The sequence below is a fragment of the Ixodes scapularis genome, unplaced genomic scaffold (assembly GCF_016920785.2).
Source record: "Ixodes scapularis isolate PalLabHiFi unplaced genomic scaffold, ASM1692078v2 PGA_scaffold6__148_contigs__length_123643588, whole genome shotgun sequence".
Lineage (NCBI taxonomy): Eukaryota > Metazoa > Arthropoda > Arachnida > Ixodida > Ixodidae > Ixodes > Ixodes scapularis.
This window is the reverse complement of record NW_024609881.1, coordinates 121,575,040-121,594,046: the sequence shown is the minus strand read 5'-3', so window position 1 is coordinate 121,594,046 and position 19,007 is coordinate 121,575,040. Positions and strand designations below refer to the sequence as shown.

The 19,007-nt window shown below is 44.2% G+C and overlaps 1 protein-coding gene across 1 annotated transcript; it reads right to left on the bottom strand.

The window, feature by feature from the left end:
• Window positions 1-90: 90 nt before the first annotated feature.
• LOC8023151 (mitochondrial uncoupling protein 4) lies at window positions 91-18,638 on the bottom strand. Its single transcript, XM_029988528.4, has 10 exons — window positions 18,241-18,638; window positions 16,559-16,669; window positions 12,461-12,523; window positions 9,877-9,961; window positions 8,726-8,848; window positions 4,681-4,793; window positions 3,719-3,803; window positions 3,030-3,122; window positions 2,174-2,276; window positions 91-784 (listed from the first exon to the last, which is right to left on the bottom strand). The coding sequence occupies exons 1-10, from the start codon at window positions 18,341-18,343 to the stop codon at window positions 713-715; spliced, it is 951 nt and encodes a 316-aa protein (XP_029844388.2). The 5' UTR covers window positions 18,344-18,638; the 3' UTR covers window positions 91-712.
• Window positions 18,639-19,007: the final 369 nt, after the last annotated feature.

Genomic DNA, 19,007 nt, shown 5'->3' with positions numbered 1-19,007 from the left:
TTCGGGCCAGCCAAAGTCGATACAGTCGAATCGCTGCCAATCGTGAGACTAGAAGGTTTTGTGATGTTACTAAAAACAGCCAACAGAGAACATGATCACACGAAATTTTATTCAGTGTTTGCATCTCCAAAAGCGGCTGGTCGGTGACCGACACGGCACGCCGGCGTTAAAATTTTACTTACGTATATTTAATTTCATCGTACCTTCACGATTTCAAATGCGTGGGGAAAACAGGTTGTGTGCCATGGACGGCACCGGAGTCGTTCGCAGCCGTCGCTTGCCAACTCCGTCGCAGAAATCATGCAACCAAAACGTGCTCGATTATGCGTAACGTTGCGCCAGGCCGAGTAGAAACTCTAAAAAAATAACAAATGCCTATATGGCTCGTACATAAATACAATCTGCAAACACGCGTTTCTTTTCTCGTTAATTGCCGTTTTTTCCCCGGGAACAGAATGGGTCTCCTTGCCGAAAGAGGAAGGGCGTCGACGTGGATTATCACAGTCAGAGGGATCGAGCGCTTAAACAATTAGACGGCAGTATTGAGATGAAGAAGCAATGAAAGAAAACTATTTATCATCGAGTTGAAACAAAAAGTTACGGCACCGGCGGCTCTTTGATTACGAGCGCAACCGCACGTCGGGTGTCGTTTGATTCGATGTAACGCGAACTGTAAAATTATACTTTTTGTAAACTAGTTGTTTAGTCTTGTTTAAAACGAAGCCACGCCCGCAAACCGTCGGAACTCTTCGTAAGTGACCCAAAACGTGAAAGACCATGGTGCCTGAAAAAGACCACAAAATGTGCACTCGTGAGGTGACAAGTGGTAGCAGTAGCATTTGAAAAACGACTCATGCACCCGCTTGCAACCGTAGCTCTGGGATTTTGCACTTAAACAGTAGCAAGCAAAGTTACGCAACACGAGAAATGCCGGTTGCTATCCCTATGACGACGATTAAAGATGGGACTTGATCGAGTCAAGGGGCGGAACGAGAAACGTTGGGCAACACTGGCGATGTCTCGCGTGGCTACAGCCCAAAGTCTCAACCCCGTCTCCCAGTGGGACCGGTGTTGGGATAACGCCGACGAGGTTCGACCGGAGGAAAATTGGCGACGCCCTTGCCGGCGGGGGCGCCATTTTTAGTTTTTTGTTCAATCTTTCGAAGGTCACTCGGGCAATATTCCACATTGCCTGGTGATAGTTACAAAAATGAGAAGCAAACTGGCATAGAAAGGCGAGGGAAGTACTTTTTTGTATTTTGGTTTCTAGGCTAGGTGGCAGGAGCTACTGCCCGTTATAAAGACTACAGCCATTCGCATCCATCCATCTGGAAGCAACAATGGAAACCTTCTCCATACTGTCGGGGTGGTTGTAAAATACCTCCAAAATATTGAAGATTGATTACCACAGACCTACTCTATCTTCGATGCCTATTTTAATAGAGAAATTGGCCATGCATGAATGTAATGTTTGGTTTTTTTTAAGGACGCTTAGAGCCCATAGATCGAGTTATAACCATAAATAGACTATCGCAAAAAGTGGCTTACTGCCCCTTTAATGTGTGGCATCCTGATGTACCTTAATATCCGGAAAAATTCCCCACCCCTTGAAAGGTAACCTGCCCCCTACTTTTGGCATAATCTGCTTTTTTTTTTTTTTTTTCTTTTTTTCAAAAACTTAAAACGAGTTTATTTTTAGTAAGTACAGAACCCTGGCCAATGGTGACCTGGACCAAGGCAGGAGATAAGTGAACATTGCTGACTGTAAAGGACAGTAGTCTCTGGTTCCTTGCCCCTCCCTGCAATCACAAGTTTTGCAGGTCACAAAATTTAAAACAAATGTTTTAAAACACTTTTTTTTTATTGTACATCGGATGTTAGCCAACCCCTTATTGTCACCTGATTTGCTTTCGATTTTAGGTGGGCTATCTCTGGGTATTACGGTAGTGCGTCACGGCGTCTTCGAAAAGGTTGTCGGAACATTGCACAGTCTGACGGCCGTTTCCGTTCATTGCTGCCCCACTCTTGCTTCCACTAAGCAACTTTCTGGCACCACAGAGGTGCCAGAAAGTTTGAACATGGTTGGAACACGATTTGGAACATGGTGGAGCTCATGCTGGCATGAGCTCCACCATGTTCCAAATTGTGCGACAATGAGCGAATGGGCTCTCACCATTCGTGCCCATATGGGGACGAAGCCCTTGTAGAGTGCCCTGAAACCCTCGCCCCGCACGGTCCTCAGCAGACAGTCCAGCGGCGACTTGTAGTGGAGCCCCCTGTGACAGACAGAATCGTGGCAGTACCGTGTCGAGTAATTCCGTAACAGCTGTACAGTACAACCTCCCTATGTACTACCTTTCCATCAGTTATGACGCAGGCAACAAACGCAGAGTCGCTGGGCTCTGGACACATGCACATCGTCCGGTATTCCGCAGAAGAGAACTTCGTAGCCATATCCCGATAGATAGACCGTAGACATATCCCAATGGCCTCTGCACGTTTGCGGGTACAGGCTTAGGACACGGATATCTTGCTGCCGGTGTGTGGAAATCACCCGAAAGTTAGGCCGTGCTAAGGCACGTCCGTAGTTGCCAGACTGTACTTTTTGTTTTTCCCCCTCACGATGGCAAGACTAGCTTTGGAAGCGTGGCTGGTCGGAAACGTGTAGAGTAAATAATTTTGCGTTCTCAACTGGAACCATTATTGTATCTGCATCTTCGCTGTATTGGTGCTTGAAATGCCTGTGCCAGCACTATGAGCATACTTTGATCTTGCTTCACCATATCCGTGTCTTCGCTACATACTTGCTTTTTGTTACAGATAAATAGGCTCCACTCTCGTAAAGACTGACATGGCAGACATATTGATAAGAGTGAAGCGAAGTTTAAGCAAAGACGGTACTTTCTGGCAGGGCACGCGAAGAGGGCCAGCCGGGAACAGGCATTGGATCTTTCTCTAGAAAACAAATCAGCGCCCGTCCCCGATCGGCCCAAAGTGCGACCCCTGTGGGAATGGAACGTTGTTCTCACCGTCCCTTGTCGTCTGTCGGCTGGTTCATGACCCTCGTTCGAATGACGTCTGCCGGTGTTCCGAGCGTGGCAGCAACGAGCCCAGACATCCCACTGTTCGGCAGGACAGATAAACCGACCAATCGATTGTGAAATCTTATTTAGACCAGTTTGAGTGACAGTATCATGACTCGGGAAATAATCTATACTCGGACAACTCCTTACAGTGATAGTGATGCAATGCGAAGAGCAAGTCGTCCGCTTCTTGCGCGGGAGTTACGGTGGCGTTAGAAAGACGCCTTGCTTTGATTGGCTCTGAATGAAGGACAGTGGATAGACCTCAAAGCAAGCTGCCCTGAGGTCTACCCACTATCCTTCATTCAGAACCAATCAGAGGTCGGCGTTCTGACGTCACGGCAACCCCTGCAAAAGGAGCAGACGAACTTTCGCTCCCCAATTGTGAAATCACTCAACTGCAAAATAATTTATACTGGGACAGCTCCGATAGATTGCAAAGAGTCACTCAGGTGTGAAATAAATCAATTGTGAAATTGTGAAATAACCTATACTCGGATATAATGATACAGCGATACCGTTGCAACAAGTCAATTGCGATATCAATAAAAAAAAAAATTGTGAAATAATCTATACTTGGACAGCTCCAATAGTGCAGGGACTTGGAAGTTTGTTAGGCGCTGGGATTGACCGACCTGGCGAGTGAATGAGTGAAGTAGTTGTCATTGAGGTTCGTGTGCTGCAGCAGCAGTCGTTTTCCCGTGTCGTATGTCGTCAGGTCTGGGTTGGAGAGACAACGGCCGAGACGAAACAGAGATCAATGCGGGGAAAACTTGTAACAGAAGAAAGGACAAATGAATGGATGGATGAGTACAACTAAACTACTTAAATTGGGCAGCAGTTTGTGCCACCCAGCCAGAGTTTCTACTAACAGTTACCATTTAGTCAGGGCGGCCACCCATGGGCAGAAGACTCGAGAAGTTGGCGAGGGATTCAAGTCAAAAGGAATGCGCTGTTGTTACGTGCGGATTCTTCGTGCAAAAGAGGCCTTACGTTGGACAACTGTTGAGACAATCTATACAATTTTCATTGGAAGTTTAATCCTGCCACTAAGATCACTTGTGCTTGTGCACAGCCACAGACAAATTTCGAGACGTCTCACTTCAGTAATGAACAGTCGGAGATAGAAGTGTGGACACTTCTAGTCAGACCTAACGCTGTTCATCAAAATGCAAAAATAGCATCGCTGTATTGCAAGCAACACTACTGTTTTAGCATAAGAGTGAAAAATACTGCGTTAGTACAGTACAACAACGAGGCTTGCTGCAGTAGTTGAAAGGCTGCAATGTTATTACAACAAGAGGGCACATCAATGTTGCTCGCAGCAACGACAGCAGTGCAACATGCAAAATCGTTGCATACCGAAAAAAATGCGCACAATTTGATAGAAGCTTATGGGGGTAAAGGTACCGAGATTTCGGTTTCTCTTCGAAATTACCTCCGATGGTCAAATCTAATGTTCAGTTTTTCACTGGGACTGGGAGCATGCCGCGCAGCAATGCAGCAACATATGTGCCGTAGTATTACAACAATCTTGCTGCACAAAACACAAAATGGGTCAACGACACTGCTCGAGGTTGGGGCGAGAAGGACACACCTCCTAGGTTGACAAGGGCGGCTCGGTAGACATTGGGAGTCGTGCCTTTCCAGAGCCCGCGGATGCCACCTTCGGACGCGATCCTCCGCAGGGCCTGCCACGTGTTTGTTACCCTACAAAACCAGCCAACGAGCAGTTAGAGAGGGCGCCACCAGTCAACCAGTCGCAGTGGTGCTGCACTGGTAAGAAGGCATGCAACTAACCAGATGCATTCGTGAAAAAAGAGTCTGATGAGGGCCTAAATTCCATTTCTTTAACGTGAACAGGGGGGTTTGCAATTAATGTCTTTATTTCACCGATAGGCTGATGGGTTGTATAATTAAACTTGGTATGCTTTTACGCGTCTTCAACCGTATTCAGTGGGCTAGTTTGGCACCCGCTTAATGGATAGTTGGTTCACCGCTGACTCAAAGTGACTGTGTGACGAGCAAAGTTGATGTCTGGCTAGCGACTACCACGCTCCATGTGACCACTTAAGTCCCTGATATAGTTGGTTATGCCTCATCATTATGGGTGCCTAAGAGTGAGTAAGTTGAACTCATATTCATGTCAAGCTTTACTTTTAAATGTTACAAGCACTCTTCCAATGATTCGTGTGACCTTAAGGGTCTCTACTCCAGACGAACCTTTACTTTCTTTCCCAATGATCGTTGCAAAGGTGAGTGAATCCAGAAATTCTTTATGGCGTACCCTTGGCGTCAATTTTTGTGACCATCATGGTCTCGTCTTCATAGTTTCACAATTCACGAAAGCTTTGGCAGCCAGAGGGATGCCGTGACGGGTGACTTTGACTCACGTTTACTCGTTAGTGATCCGACTGCTGCGCCAAAGTGCTCACCCCACTACATACTGCTAAATTTAGACAAAATGTGATGAATTCGCACCAACGTTGCACCAAAACATAATTTTAGTGTTGGAACTGCTGCGCCATTTGTGCCAAACTGTGCCAGAACGAAAACCCTGCTACGTGCCGCTCCAAAGGCTGTATTTGTGCTCAATTTTCGCCATGTCTGCACCAAAAGGGAGCTGTTCTCAAAAAGGAAACTGAAAGTGTCTGGCACATGGCATTCTTGGCGATGCCACTGAAAATGAAGAAAGTACAGTTGTTCTTTCTTTGGATGCCTCACTACTATGAGCAAAGAGTAGGGCTGCGCGAATATTTGAATTATCAAGTACTAGTTTCAAATTATACGCTGTTTGATGTTCGCTTCAAAATTAACCGCAATATTCATACTTTTCGAAGTGTTGATCGCGGCAGGTTAGCCCCCTTGGGTGCGCTTCTCCTCAAGCACAGGTGCACTGCGAAAAAGCAATACCCGCGGAGCTGACACCGCGACCTCGCGACTAGCTTCGCCGCAGCGCAGCCGCGCACGCAGGCAAAAAAAGCACCTTCAAAGTAATATAACGCACGCGCGCATAACATAATTAAAGAAAAAAAAGGCGTGATTGTTGATATTTATATTGCAGTAAAATCTTTTACGTAAGGGTGTATGTTAGGCAGCGTTGTTTTAACAACCCGAGTTCATTACTTGCGCTCATTTTGTTTTAATTAAGAATTGAAAAAAATATTTTCATGTAGCAAGATATCCTCTCAAATAGGTGTGGTGGGGCTCCCTTATGGTTTACCGTAATTTTATGTCAAATCTGTCATTTACTTGCTATCATAGTATAGGCGTTGGACTGTCTGAGGCCACATTTCATAAATATAGCTAGATTAAATTTAACAAAGCTGCAAGTTCAACGGAATTTTCCTTTAAGCATGGTGTAACAGTAGTGAAAGGCATAGAGAAAGGCGCAGCAACTATTCAATATTTGAATCAAAAATATTTGGCCGAAACCACTATTTACTTTGAATATGCTTCGAACCCAAAATCCATTACTTGCACATGCCTAACGAGAAGTTATCGGTTTTTATGCAAACATAATGCATGAATAGGTAGCGCTACTCGTTGTGATCAGTTAGAGCAGCTAAGCGGAGCACATAGCTACTCTAAAAACAGTAGCAGGTTGAATACAAGCGAAGGCAGCGTTAGACGGATTCTTCACAAAATTGTCCGTTTGATGTCGAACTTGCAACAGTTGCGTCACCGTGATACAAACTCTACAAATTAGCCCAAAACATTTTTTTTATGCCAAACACAAACCGAAGACGCCATTTGCACTCCTAGTAGGTTAACTGAAACATCTGGAAAGTTACCGGTGTATGATTGTTCAATAAATAAATGGATATCTGTAGTGGCCAGACCCCTGTAGGTATGATACCTTAAACAGTCTCCCAACACTCCAACAACTGAAGTTTTTTTCCACAGGCTAACTTTTAAAGAGATTGTATAAAATGTTTTGACACGAAAGCTCGAAATTGTTTGCTACAAAAGTGGGAATCTCTGCTGCAAAACCCGTTGTTCCCTGCTACAAGAGCTGCTCCAAATCGCTATTTGTCAGTTCCACCACTGTAATTTCTCTTTATTAATACTGAAAATATATTAGCAGAGAATCTGCTACACAGCCAAATCATTATGGTAGGCTCGTATTAATTTTTCGGGGGGACATTCGCCTTAACACTGACAATACTCTGAAGTCGTACAGTGCTTTCTCGTTTGTAGTCAGTCCTGGGGCCCTAAACTCATGAAATACAAAGTTCGGGCCGAAAGTTCGCGGAGCGCGCCGATTGGATGTTGGCGACGAAAGTGCCAAGTCATCATCACGATTGACCCAATCGGTGCGCTCCCTCAACTTCGGCCCCAACTTCGTGTTTCACGAGTTTAGGGTCCCTGGTGCGTTAGGTTAAGTTCTTTGAGTGCGCTTCCCATTGTGCACTGGTGCACTGCAGTGAAGCGAAAACCGCGGAGGAACCATCGCCATTTTTCGTACGCTGCTTCGCCACAGCGCGGCCTTAGGAGAAAGCCACGCTGTAAAAAATTCTGAATAAAATTTGGCTAGCACATACGATAGACTACAATATTTTGATGGCTTTTTGTTCAGATTAGAGATTTAGCAAGGATACCTGCGTATTACGGGAATATTTACATGAACTTCTCTATAAGCTTATTTTTTATATCCACTCGCTGGTTTGGTTATTACCTTCACATACACTCCATCTGTGCAATGGCACCGTGAATGGAGTAAAGTAAAACTTAATTAGCTCAAGGAGTGGATGGAAACTTGACAATAACCTTAACGAGTTCAACTGAATTGTTTCTAAGGCTTGTTCATTGTTCACATTCTGATTTTCGTTATCATGAAGTAATGCATATAAATTGAAATTAACGTTAATAATCAAGTGACAAAAGCTTGGCTTTTATCTCAAATAATAATTGAAGTTTTATTACAACCTTTAGGACTTTAATGAAACATCAACCTGGGTACTGATTATCATTCTGTTCTAACATGATTTTCATGGAATATACTGTTTGGTTTACCTTTGGCTCTGTACCTAAAATAACAAGTCGCAGCAGTTCATACTCTCCTTCATCATTCAGCATATTGTCGTCACGCTTGGCACGTGTACGCGCAACAGCTAGTTCCGTGTTTGAGGGAATCGAACCTGCCTTGCAATTGATGCTAACAAAAAGTTGCCCAGAAGAGGGAAGGCAAAATAGATCATGTCTTCCGATGGACGAGCCAACACATTAATATTTACATATAATATTTGAAGTGATACGAATAATACTGAATTGCAAACAAATGCTCCAAAAGTTTCTTTTGATGCTCCAAAATGACTCGGACAGATCACACCACTGCCCGTGCTTCTAGCCGGAACTTCCACGACCAATCTCCAGGATCGCGACATCCGACAGCATGACACTCCGGCTTTTGCGAGGTCATTTGTTGCCAGTTGGGGACCAATTTGGATGCAGAAAAGGAGACTGAATATGCATGGAAGGCGTCTCCAATTTGGAGACGCCTTCCACGCACCATAGCCTCGCTGAAACAGATCTTTTGTGTCCGTCCGGTAGGCACAGCCGTCTTGGAAATTGGCTCCGCATACGACTGCATCTGTCACGCTCCAGGTGCGACAAGTGCCGCCCCGCCCTCTGTGACCCACCTGGGCGGCAGTCCCATGAGTGCCCGGCGTCCTTCCGTCTGCATCTGCACCTTGACCAGGTCTGTCGGACTGGCCAGGAACTGGCCCAGTCCTCCAGCCAGGACTCCCACCAGGACACACTTCCTGGGTCAGAACAAACGGCAGGACGCGCCAATCACTCTTCACCGCCAAGGCACACGACCCGACAGGACGTCCACTACGAAGACAGACTGGGATCCTGACCTGCATCGATGGTTTCTAGCTACGTTCCTCACTGTTTAAGCAGCACGAGGCTTAACACGGCAAATGGCAATTCCGCGTCTCATAGATGCTTCGCATTGTGAGAGTGTTTATTGATTGATTTGGGTGGGAATCGAAACGTAGAACCAAGTTGGTACATTCTTGGTTTATGTGTTTGTGTTACCTTCACAAAAATTATTCCTGTTCAACACCCATAGGAATATATGTATGATTATTTTCCCAGTTGTTGCATTTGTCTTTCCAGGCTGTTGTATCCAAGTTGCCATCCGATTCAGTCGGTGATTTCTGTCGCGCCACCCTCTTCGTTTTGATCTGCTGCTCCCTCTTTTCCACCCTTTTGTCTCTCTGCACAGCACTTGCATCGTTCCTACCGAGTGGGCATGGCCTTCAACCGGGCTTTAAAGGGATTAAGGCTTCCGCAACAACTCATTCACCTTACCCTCCCTTTCTCCGGTGCACTAGCAGCTGCAGTAAGGTTGGTAGCTGGGTTAGTTGGTAATCGTTGTACATAATGGAATAAAACAGCACAAAAGATACAAAAGGGAAGAGACAAACCGGTTTGCCTCTTCCCTTTTGTATCTTTCGCGCTGTTTTATTCCATTATGTACACTAGTAGCTCCATTTCACACGAGTTCAAAATTTGTAATTGCACACCATGCACATGCGTGAGCTTCCCCACTTTGCACCGCTGTGCTAGAAGCAGCGGCTGTGCAGGAGCTTCTCCCTGTCTCATATGTAGACACGTAAAAGCGTTATCGTTAGCTTCGTTTTCTCGGATCATATGCCTCTTTTATCGCAATCTTATGAAAAGATATCGACAATGTTCTACCACGTGGTTAAGAAAAAACATGCTGTTTGTATCAGCTCCCAAGTAAACAGAACTCCGACAACAAACTAAGCGGCACCCTTACCAGAGAGGAGCTCGAGTGCCGTCCTTTGGTTTGAGGAAGCGGTCTCTCATCCCTTCGTAGAAATTCATCCGGCAACCACTGTAGACTGAGCAGAGAACAAGAAACAAAGCAACTCAACACCTTCCTCTCATCGAGGACAAACATTCAAAAGCAGACGCCACATTCAATTCAGCCCGACAGCATAGCTTCGTAGGCAAAGCTTTTAGATGCAACCTTGAAATACTGCAGCTCAAAAAACCAGCCGTAGTTAGCCCACACTGTCCCGTGATGTGTGCCTTTCTTTGATCTTATTACCACAGAATGCGTTGTGTGGCTGGCTCCCAGCACTTTCCTGTAACGGAAAAGTGTCGCACAAAAACAGATTGGACGCAAGTGCGTTAAAATGGAGCTTGTGCCAAGTCAAATTGCCAAAGCAGCACTCGCGTCAAATCTGTGCCTTGTGCTAGCCTCTGGCAGGTGATGCAGAAGATCCGACACTGGAGCCTTATTATCTAGGTGTCGAGGAAGCGTGCTCGCACATATGTTGGGAGGGTGCGCAGGAGGTGAGGGGGAAAAGGGCAAGCACGTGCTTCTGAGGAAACGGGGAGACGCGAAACAGCAGGGTCGAGGCTAAAGTGTGTCACTGCAAGAGACGCAAACTTTGCGTTCCCCTCCTGCTCGAGTGTTAGCTTCGACGGGGCTTTCCTTCAGCGACTCCATGTTCATGCTACCGAGGCACGCGTATCGAGTTTGTGCGACATCATCACGAAGCAGTATTTGGTAAACAGAATTCTGACAACAATGCGTTACTGTAACTTGGTTACTTCTCCGGTAACTTCTAACTGTAAGTGTTAATTTTTTTAAATGTAACTTGAAACTGCAGTACTATTACTTTTTCTAAAGTAACGATGAAAGTAACAATGTTACTTTTGTCGCTACTCTTCACAGTTTCTTAAGAATTAAGGTATCATAGAACAACTACAGTCTAGCCATTCCTTGCCCTTTCCAGATGATGTGTTCCGACATTTCGAGCGCTATGTTCACCCTGCGACAACTTGAGAATAGTATAGACCACTTACAACATAACCGCTTATAGTGCAGGACCGGGTATAATGCGGCTCTTTTAAACCACCGGTTCGCCTTCCATAGAACTCCATGTAATTACATACCGCTTAAAATGCAGGCGCGCGAAGGGAAATACCGGTTATAGTGCGGTTTCTGGAACAGCCCGCCGACCGCGCCGACCGACTGGCGCAGCGAGCACGCTTCCCTGTGCGACACTAGATAATGGCGCGAGCCGCAAGCGGCACTCGCGGGGCAAGGAGGTTGCTCGAAGAAGCGGGGAGAAGCGAAGAGAGAGGCTTCAGTTGCCATAGCGACGGAGGGACGCACGCACGTGTCATTCACGTGCGTGCGTCCCTCCGCTACGTTGGAAACGTTGGAAACAACCGCAACGACAGACCAATCGCAAGTCGAGGAGAAGTGTTCGCGCGCGTTGCACGCCGGTCGCGGGCCGGCTGCTTCTATCCGCAAACATGGCGTCGGTTGTGATCGTCGACGTAGACGGCGTGGTGGAAGCTAATCGTTCCACGTAAAAGCACTATCCTTCACTGTGAATTTTCGTTGTGTGTCGCTATGATAACCCAGCACGTACCAGAAGGGAAGATCCACATACTCGTGCGGCGATGTCGTGGCGGCACTCTCAAGACGGCAGAAACGGCCGTGCCGTCGTGTTTCTTTACTTTGACTACAGTGGTGCTTTCTAAGCATTTGTGTTTTCAAACATCGCCCGGATTTCTTATTTGGAGCATTTCATGCCTGTGCTCAAGTTGAAGGTATTAATGGCGCATACCGAATAAAGGATGCGAATTTTCACGCACTTTCATCAGCGGAGAAAAATTATTAGGGTTAGCAATCCTGAATGCTCGCAACGTCCGTCCGCAACCTGCGACGCCGTTAAAAGGCTGCGCCAGGCAAAAGTCACTAATTTCTTTCATATGTGTGACACACTTGAGAGAGAAGTGTACTAGTCTGGTGAAATAAAGACTTTCCTCAAACTAAGCTTTATTTTTCACCTAACATAAAATAAATTCTTTTACAAAGGTAAGTTGTCTCATGGCATGTATTTTGGCCTGAAAAATTTATGTTTTGGTTCTAGCGCGGTACCACTTATAGTGCAGATTTTCGTGACTCCCGCGACATACGTTATATGTGGTCTACACTGTACGTAGTTGCTTACGAATTGCGATCTGGCTATAGCCTGTGTGGAGGTGATGTGTAAAGCCTAGTTATCTTAACTAGGGTAATGTGTTATGAAACAAGTAATTAAAAAGTAATGCCAATACCATTTTGAAGTAACTGTAACTAGTTACATTTTCATTGTAACTGTAACGGTAACTTCGCTACTTTTTTTTCTAAAAGTAAAAGTAACTGCAACTGTGACGAATTACGTTTTAAAAGTAACGCAAAGACCGCCGCAAAGCGACACGCAATACATTCTTCGCTACCGCTGCCTTTGCCGAGACAGTGCGGAACAAGGGCCAATTTTTAGAACCTCAACAACGACCTCTGTCCTACCTCTTCTTGTTTACAGACGGATACTCACTCAGATGTCGATAAATGGCCGGCGGCAGGCCCTTCCAGAGTTTCACCAGCCCTTCTTCTTTCACTGAAACGTAATTTCAAGAGCGCCAGGTTTTACAACCCGTGCGGTGTGGCTTAACACTGCACGTGCGTCTGTACCTCGTTCGAGATTCGTTGAAATCTGCTGCGCCCAGGTGTAAGGGGAATGATAAGTAAATTTTTAAAACTTCGAAAAAAAAATGGCGTGTCTTCTCACCAGTGTTTTTCAGAGTTCTGAGAAGACATGTAGCATACAAAGCACAGCACGTAAAAATGACTTGTGAGGGAGTGAGTAGGTGAATGAGTGAGTCTAGTGACTATCACCTTCAGAGCAAGTGGCTGCATTTGACATTGTGTTCTCCTTTCCTCCCACTATGCACACGATTCCACTGATACAATCAGTTCGTGGAATTTGCCTGTGGGAAAGGGATCATCTGTTTGGATCACAACTTAGTCGGTATTGCAGTAGAACCGTAGCAAAAACCGGTAGCAAAGATACGGATATGATTAAGTAAAGTCCAAGTATGCCTGAAGTATTGGCACAGCTAGGAGTTTGGGACAGTACTCATACAGTAAAGATAACGATAGAATAAAAATATTTTCATTAAAAAGCCATCTTTATGTTGGAGAGCTTACACCATATAGAAGATTTGATATCTCTGCTACATGGTTTATAAATAATAATAAGAATGTTTTTATTCACTTTACAAATACATAGAAATACTGCTGGCCTACAAAAGCAGAATCCTGCTTGTGCATAGGACTAGTCAATCCAGCGAAATACATATCAATGCAGCAAGATAAAAAAATCCAACAAGTACAATGTGGCCATTGACACCAACATTAATACAAAACAAAACCCAAATTCGACAAAACAAAAATGAATGCAACTAATAAAAATCATTATCGAAAAACAGTGTTTATGGAGTTAATGAGAGGCACCAATTTATTAATTATTTTTTTAGTACCTCTATTGAATTTATTTTCATTAAAGTGAGCCCAGTAAGCATTAAATAAGGTGGGAATATAGTGAGTTCTACATCTTTTTCCATACCGTGTGTAGATTCTGGGGATTTTAAACCTTTCTTTACGCCTTAGTTCCTTAGGCTTGTCAACTGGAACCTTGAACGTAAAATCATAAAAATAATTTATAAATGTAACATATCTACGAAAATTTTTGAAAAATAAAATTTGGAGCTTCTTTGCTTTATCTTCCATCTCTAATGTTCCGTATGTAATGTTTTTCACCATATGTTTTGAAATTCTGTCTATTGCATTCGTCTTGTATGGAGAACAGTGCCCTTATAAAGTGATTCCATGTCGTAGAATAGATTCAGATAACGACCTATACAGCAGTAGTCTTAACTTTATGCGGCACAAGCTTCTTGTCCTGTACAAATATGCTGAAACGGCACATTGTCTTTTAATCACAAATTCCACATGACGATCCCACGATAAATGTTCGTCCACATTAAATCTTGACACAATTATCGTATGGCAAAGGTTTACAAGTACAATTGTTACAATTGTTAAGGTCGAAAACTGGTCTTGAAGCTTTCTTCCACATTTTTTTACAAACCCAACGAAATAGCATAAGCGTGTTCCGATTTTTGCGCTAATCTCAAATGTCTGGTATTTTTTATTCTCTCAGGAGAATTATAATTAACTCACCTTTTTATTCCAAAAACAATAGTGAAAATTCATTTTTAAGAAATCATGTTTTAACGTATGGCTTGATACTGCAATTTATGAAAAATGCAGAATTACTTGGAATGATGGACAAGAATAGTCTTGTCTGTCCTTGTGTTTTGTGTTCTTTCCATTATTTATATTATAATAAAATATTGGGAGCACTTTTTAGATTCCATCATTGTTAGTGACTTTACAACACATTGAAGTCCAGTGTTCAATCTGTAGCTACTAAGCAATAAACCAATACTTTAGTTGAAATTTTTCTTAGACCTATATTGAAAAATTTGCTTCCAACATTGTATGCTTCACACATTCAGTTACATGTTGATGAAAATGTGATATTTCTATCTGCTTTAGATGCTGAAATATCCCTCCTGAAAATTTGCAGAGTCCAACATTTCTGTTTTGAGAAAGTGTTGTTTCAGTGTCAACTTCAGTGCAATTTCAGCCCGCATAGGTATTATAAAGTGATATTATGGCTCTAATTTTAATTTTCAAAATAAGAAACTTGGCATATCAAAATAAAAATAGCTGTAGATTTTAAAATGGCCATTTCTTAGCAAACAGTCTTTTAGGAGCTTTTTTGTTCCAAAGACTGATGTCTCCTTTTAATTGTAATATTAGAATGTCTAAAATTCACTTAAGTTTTTCTTCTAAAAATTGGTATACTATAAGTATAAGCAGGAAGAGAAAAAGTCGGCCACGTTTGCAAAACAGACCCGGAAGCTTTGCTAAGCTCGCTTTGCGCAACGTTTTAAACATTGCAAGCTGTTTCCTTTCCCGACACACCTAGCAACAAGGTATCAAAACGGAGCTGTGAAACGGTACACATATGGCACGGTGATAATTATCTTTTTGTTCAAACGTATTTGACCTCCAACAACGCTGTGCAGCTCCGCGTTTTGGAGGCCAAAAACACACTATTAACATCCTCTGCAGTTAAAACCATCAACCGTAATCTCCTTTTTCTTTTTTTCACAGTGCCTCGCAGTGATTATGTACCGTTGTACAAAACAGCACTTTGCTCCGTTCAACTGCTAATTAATCGTATTTCGTGCTTTCATTTCACACGTCAACGACTCGTGCCCTTGTCCCTCTATTTCTGATGAAGGTTATGCGCCGGCCAAATCAATCGAGCGCCAAGAACACGCTGCGAGTAACTTCTTCTTTGCATAGGTGTCTGCACTCGCCTATTTTTGCGCATTTTCATTTACAGCGGGCATCCAACCAATGAAGCGTGGACAATGCACCGTGACACTTCATTCCTTTAGCACTTGTAAGCGCGTGTTCTTGGTAGTAGGTTGGAATTCAGGTCAAGGCTGGAGGCGGTATGGTAGAGTTCTTGATTTATTAGTCTCTGCGTTCTTCAAATGGAGAATAATCTACATCTTCTACGGCTCATTTTAAGATAAATTTGTCAGAGTTGTTTTCGTCTGGTGGGGGAGAGGTGAAGAGATCTTATCGCTCGCAAATAAATTTGGGAGTAAGGACTTTTATTTTGCGAAAACTACACTGGGATTTATATTTTGTGCAAAAGTTATTAACAGCACCAATATTCGTCCGCCAAATGTAATTTAGGCTGCACAATTTTTATCCGCTTTGACAATAAAAAAAATTCTTGTTTGCTCGATCATGTTGACAAAGACTAGTGAGCACAGAAGGTGTCCCTGGAGGGGCACGTTCCACACAGGCGCACTGGACATGAGTACAAGACACCCCCCCCCCTTCCACGTGGTTTGCGCTAGTCTTTTTGGCGTGCACACAGGTGTCAGCCAAGGCGAGACCGAGCAAACGAGCACGCTGCACAAGCGCTACCTTATATGGTTCTTGCACGATGCACAACGACAATGAGGCGAGCGATCGTGCGGAATGATGTCGCACCGCCCCTGCCGGCACGTTCTGCTGGAGCCCGATCCTTCCAGAGCAGCTGTGTAACGCAGCTCAGTGGCTATGGTATCCGACTGCCACCGCACCGGCTGTGGTTCGAGCCCCGCTGGGGCTGAAACTTTATTTGTAAACTTTATATATAACCTTAACGTCGTGTACCTTGTTCACGACGCTTTTTCCTGATATTCGTTCAGGACGATTTTCTCGTTCAAACGAGACATAGAACACATTCCTCGTTAAAAACAGCTGCATTACGAATTGTGAAATTGGAACTTTATGGTTATGGATCCTAAAGAGACGTGTTTGAATTACCTAAAACTAAAGAGCCCCGTCGTGACCTCGACACATGGCCTACACCAATTTCTAAGCGCCACCCATTTTCGTGTCGCAGCCCCAAACGTGCGCTCGAAAGCCTGAGCTACCGACAATGAAGAACGACTTGTGCTTCGGGGACTGGGGCCGTAAAAAGGCGATTCGAGTTTGCTTACGCCAAACGCCTTACCTATGCCCGACGCGGTCTTGAAGAACCCTCGGCGATCGACCGGATGGCCCTTGGCTGCCATTTCTCCTTGGACCTGGAGTCGTGTCTTGACAATGTCGAGAGGATACGTCACTGTCAGAGATCCGAGGAAGACGCATGAGCACGCTCGTCCCTTTTCGAGGGTATGTTGAAGACGAATTTCAAGCAGCCTCTTTAATTAACTCTCCTTTTTTTCAAATCTGACGAGGCTCAGAAATTTATGTTCATTGCTATGTCGAGGCAAAAAAACAAGGTTCACAGTTCATACGCTGCACAACTAATTCTCGTAATTGATTTGGCAGTTGGAGAAACAAACTCTGCTTTTAGAGTGCAGCTCTTAGGCGCCCGTTTCCGGGTTTAGCGGCGTCAACATCAGCGTAACCGCGCGCGTTGCATTATCGGACACCACGGTTTCCCCGCTAAATTTAGCGGGGAAATTGAATTGGTGTTGAGGTCACATGCCGTCAATTTCCCTGCTCTAAAATTAGAGGGAAAATTTTCGCCAAATTTAGCAGGGAAGCTAGCGAGAAATTTAGCAAACATTTTCTGCTACATGGGAGGCGAGGAGGGTACGGAGGGGGAGGGGAGGCATACCCTCCCGTCCTCCTCCTCAAGAGCTGCGCTCTAATTTCGCATTAGACCGAATAGTAAACGTCTTTCATTTTGTGTGTATGAAACATGTACACTCCACGAGACTGTTAGTGCAAACAAGTCATTCCCAGTTTTCTGTCTTTCTCTCGGTATATTGAAGGACTGTCATCAAAACTACTGTGGTAGAAAGTGTTCAGTTAGGATGCTAACCAAAGTGGTACATATTTTGATGCCCACCAGTACCCTTTCTGAAGCGAAGTGCGAAACAGCGCCTAAGTCGTGTTTGTGCTCTCATAGCGTCGTGCAATGTGCATTTTGATGGAACAAGAACTTTTTTTAATGTATACAGTTATCTTAATTCCCCGCATAAAGGGGGACCTCCTGGAGAAGTAAACATCTAAAGATATTCGTAAATGGATCCAAACTTAAGATTAACTATTCCCTTAACAGCTTTTTTGCGGTGGATGAGACATAATTTATGATGAAGAGTCTCGTCTGGAGCTGTGCAGTAGATATAAAAGATAGACAAGAGAATGATGCACGGCTTCGAACCTTGTGTTTTGTTTGTGTACTCTTCCCTATTTGTAAACAATACGTCTCGTCACGCATACAGATAGAACCTGCATCGAGCTAGTGCCGATAGTTTTTATTGTTATTTTATAATCAAGCCCAAACTAAAACTTTCAAATTTGGGCGCATATGTTTTTTGACCCCGGAAAAACACGTCTTTCAGCAAACACTCATATCTGATCTCCGAGTGGGATTTTTGCTTTCCCCTTTGAAACCGCGCGTGTGCTTTTACAACCGGTGCACCTTATAGCTGTAACAAAAACATCGCAGGTGCTCGCGCCCTTTGATCTCGCACTCCAGAGATTTTTTTTTCCCCCCATCGACCATATATTTGTTTATTTATTACGTTTTATCGTCTCTACGATGCCCTCTTCGGAAAAATGTGTTTTTGACCTTGCGCGCCACAGATAAACGCACTTGCACAATGTCTCAAGATCACACGCCGCAATCTTCAACTTTTTTTTTTTTTTTTTTTTAAGGTAATAAGGAAGACACGGACTTACCTGTTTCTGCGACGGCCGCGGCGGCCACGGAAAGCGCGTACTTGTGGAAAAAGGTGTCTATGTAACGAGGTTCCGACGGGATTCTTGCGATCGTCGCAGCCATCTCGGCGGCGGCCCGAGCGAGGGTCCTTGGTGTTCAAGGTGTTCTCCAATCGAATTCGGGGAGGGTTATCAGAGGCGGTTTCGATCAGATGTCGTCGCGTTCGTGTAGCGCATCACGTCGTCTAACGTTTCGACCCGTTTTGTATTTTTTTGACGAGTTTTGAAGACGGCGGCTGTGCCGGTTCCCTGGGGCCCACTGTAGGGACAACCCCCCCGCACAGCATCAGCTGTGGCGATCCCGCGATCGCAGCAGCGATTCGCCTGTGATGCGGGGAAAACATGCAGTTTATGCAGGTGTTGTTTGCATGGATTGACCGCTAGGGTAATTTGTAATTTCCTTCTTTATTTTTCATCAATTTTTAAACAAAAATAAACTATGCTTACAATAGTATAATATTTGTATAAGTTTTAAATCTGGTGATCGCCAGTCCTTCTTTAAAAACACTGGCCAGGTAACTCTAGCCCACATAGAGATCAGTGCGCTATTAATTTATTTATCTATTTAAAATCAAAACAAACTTTTTGAACTCGGACAAAATAAAACACAAAAAAATTGAAGTTACGAACCAATAAAATATTAATATAAGTATAACTATGTAACATAATTAATTTGTTTATCACAGTTTTGTGTCACGTGGGTTTAACTCTAGAGTGAGCAAAGTCAA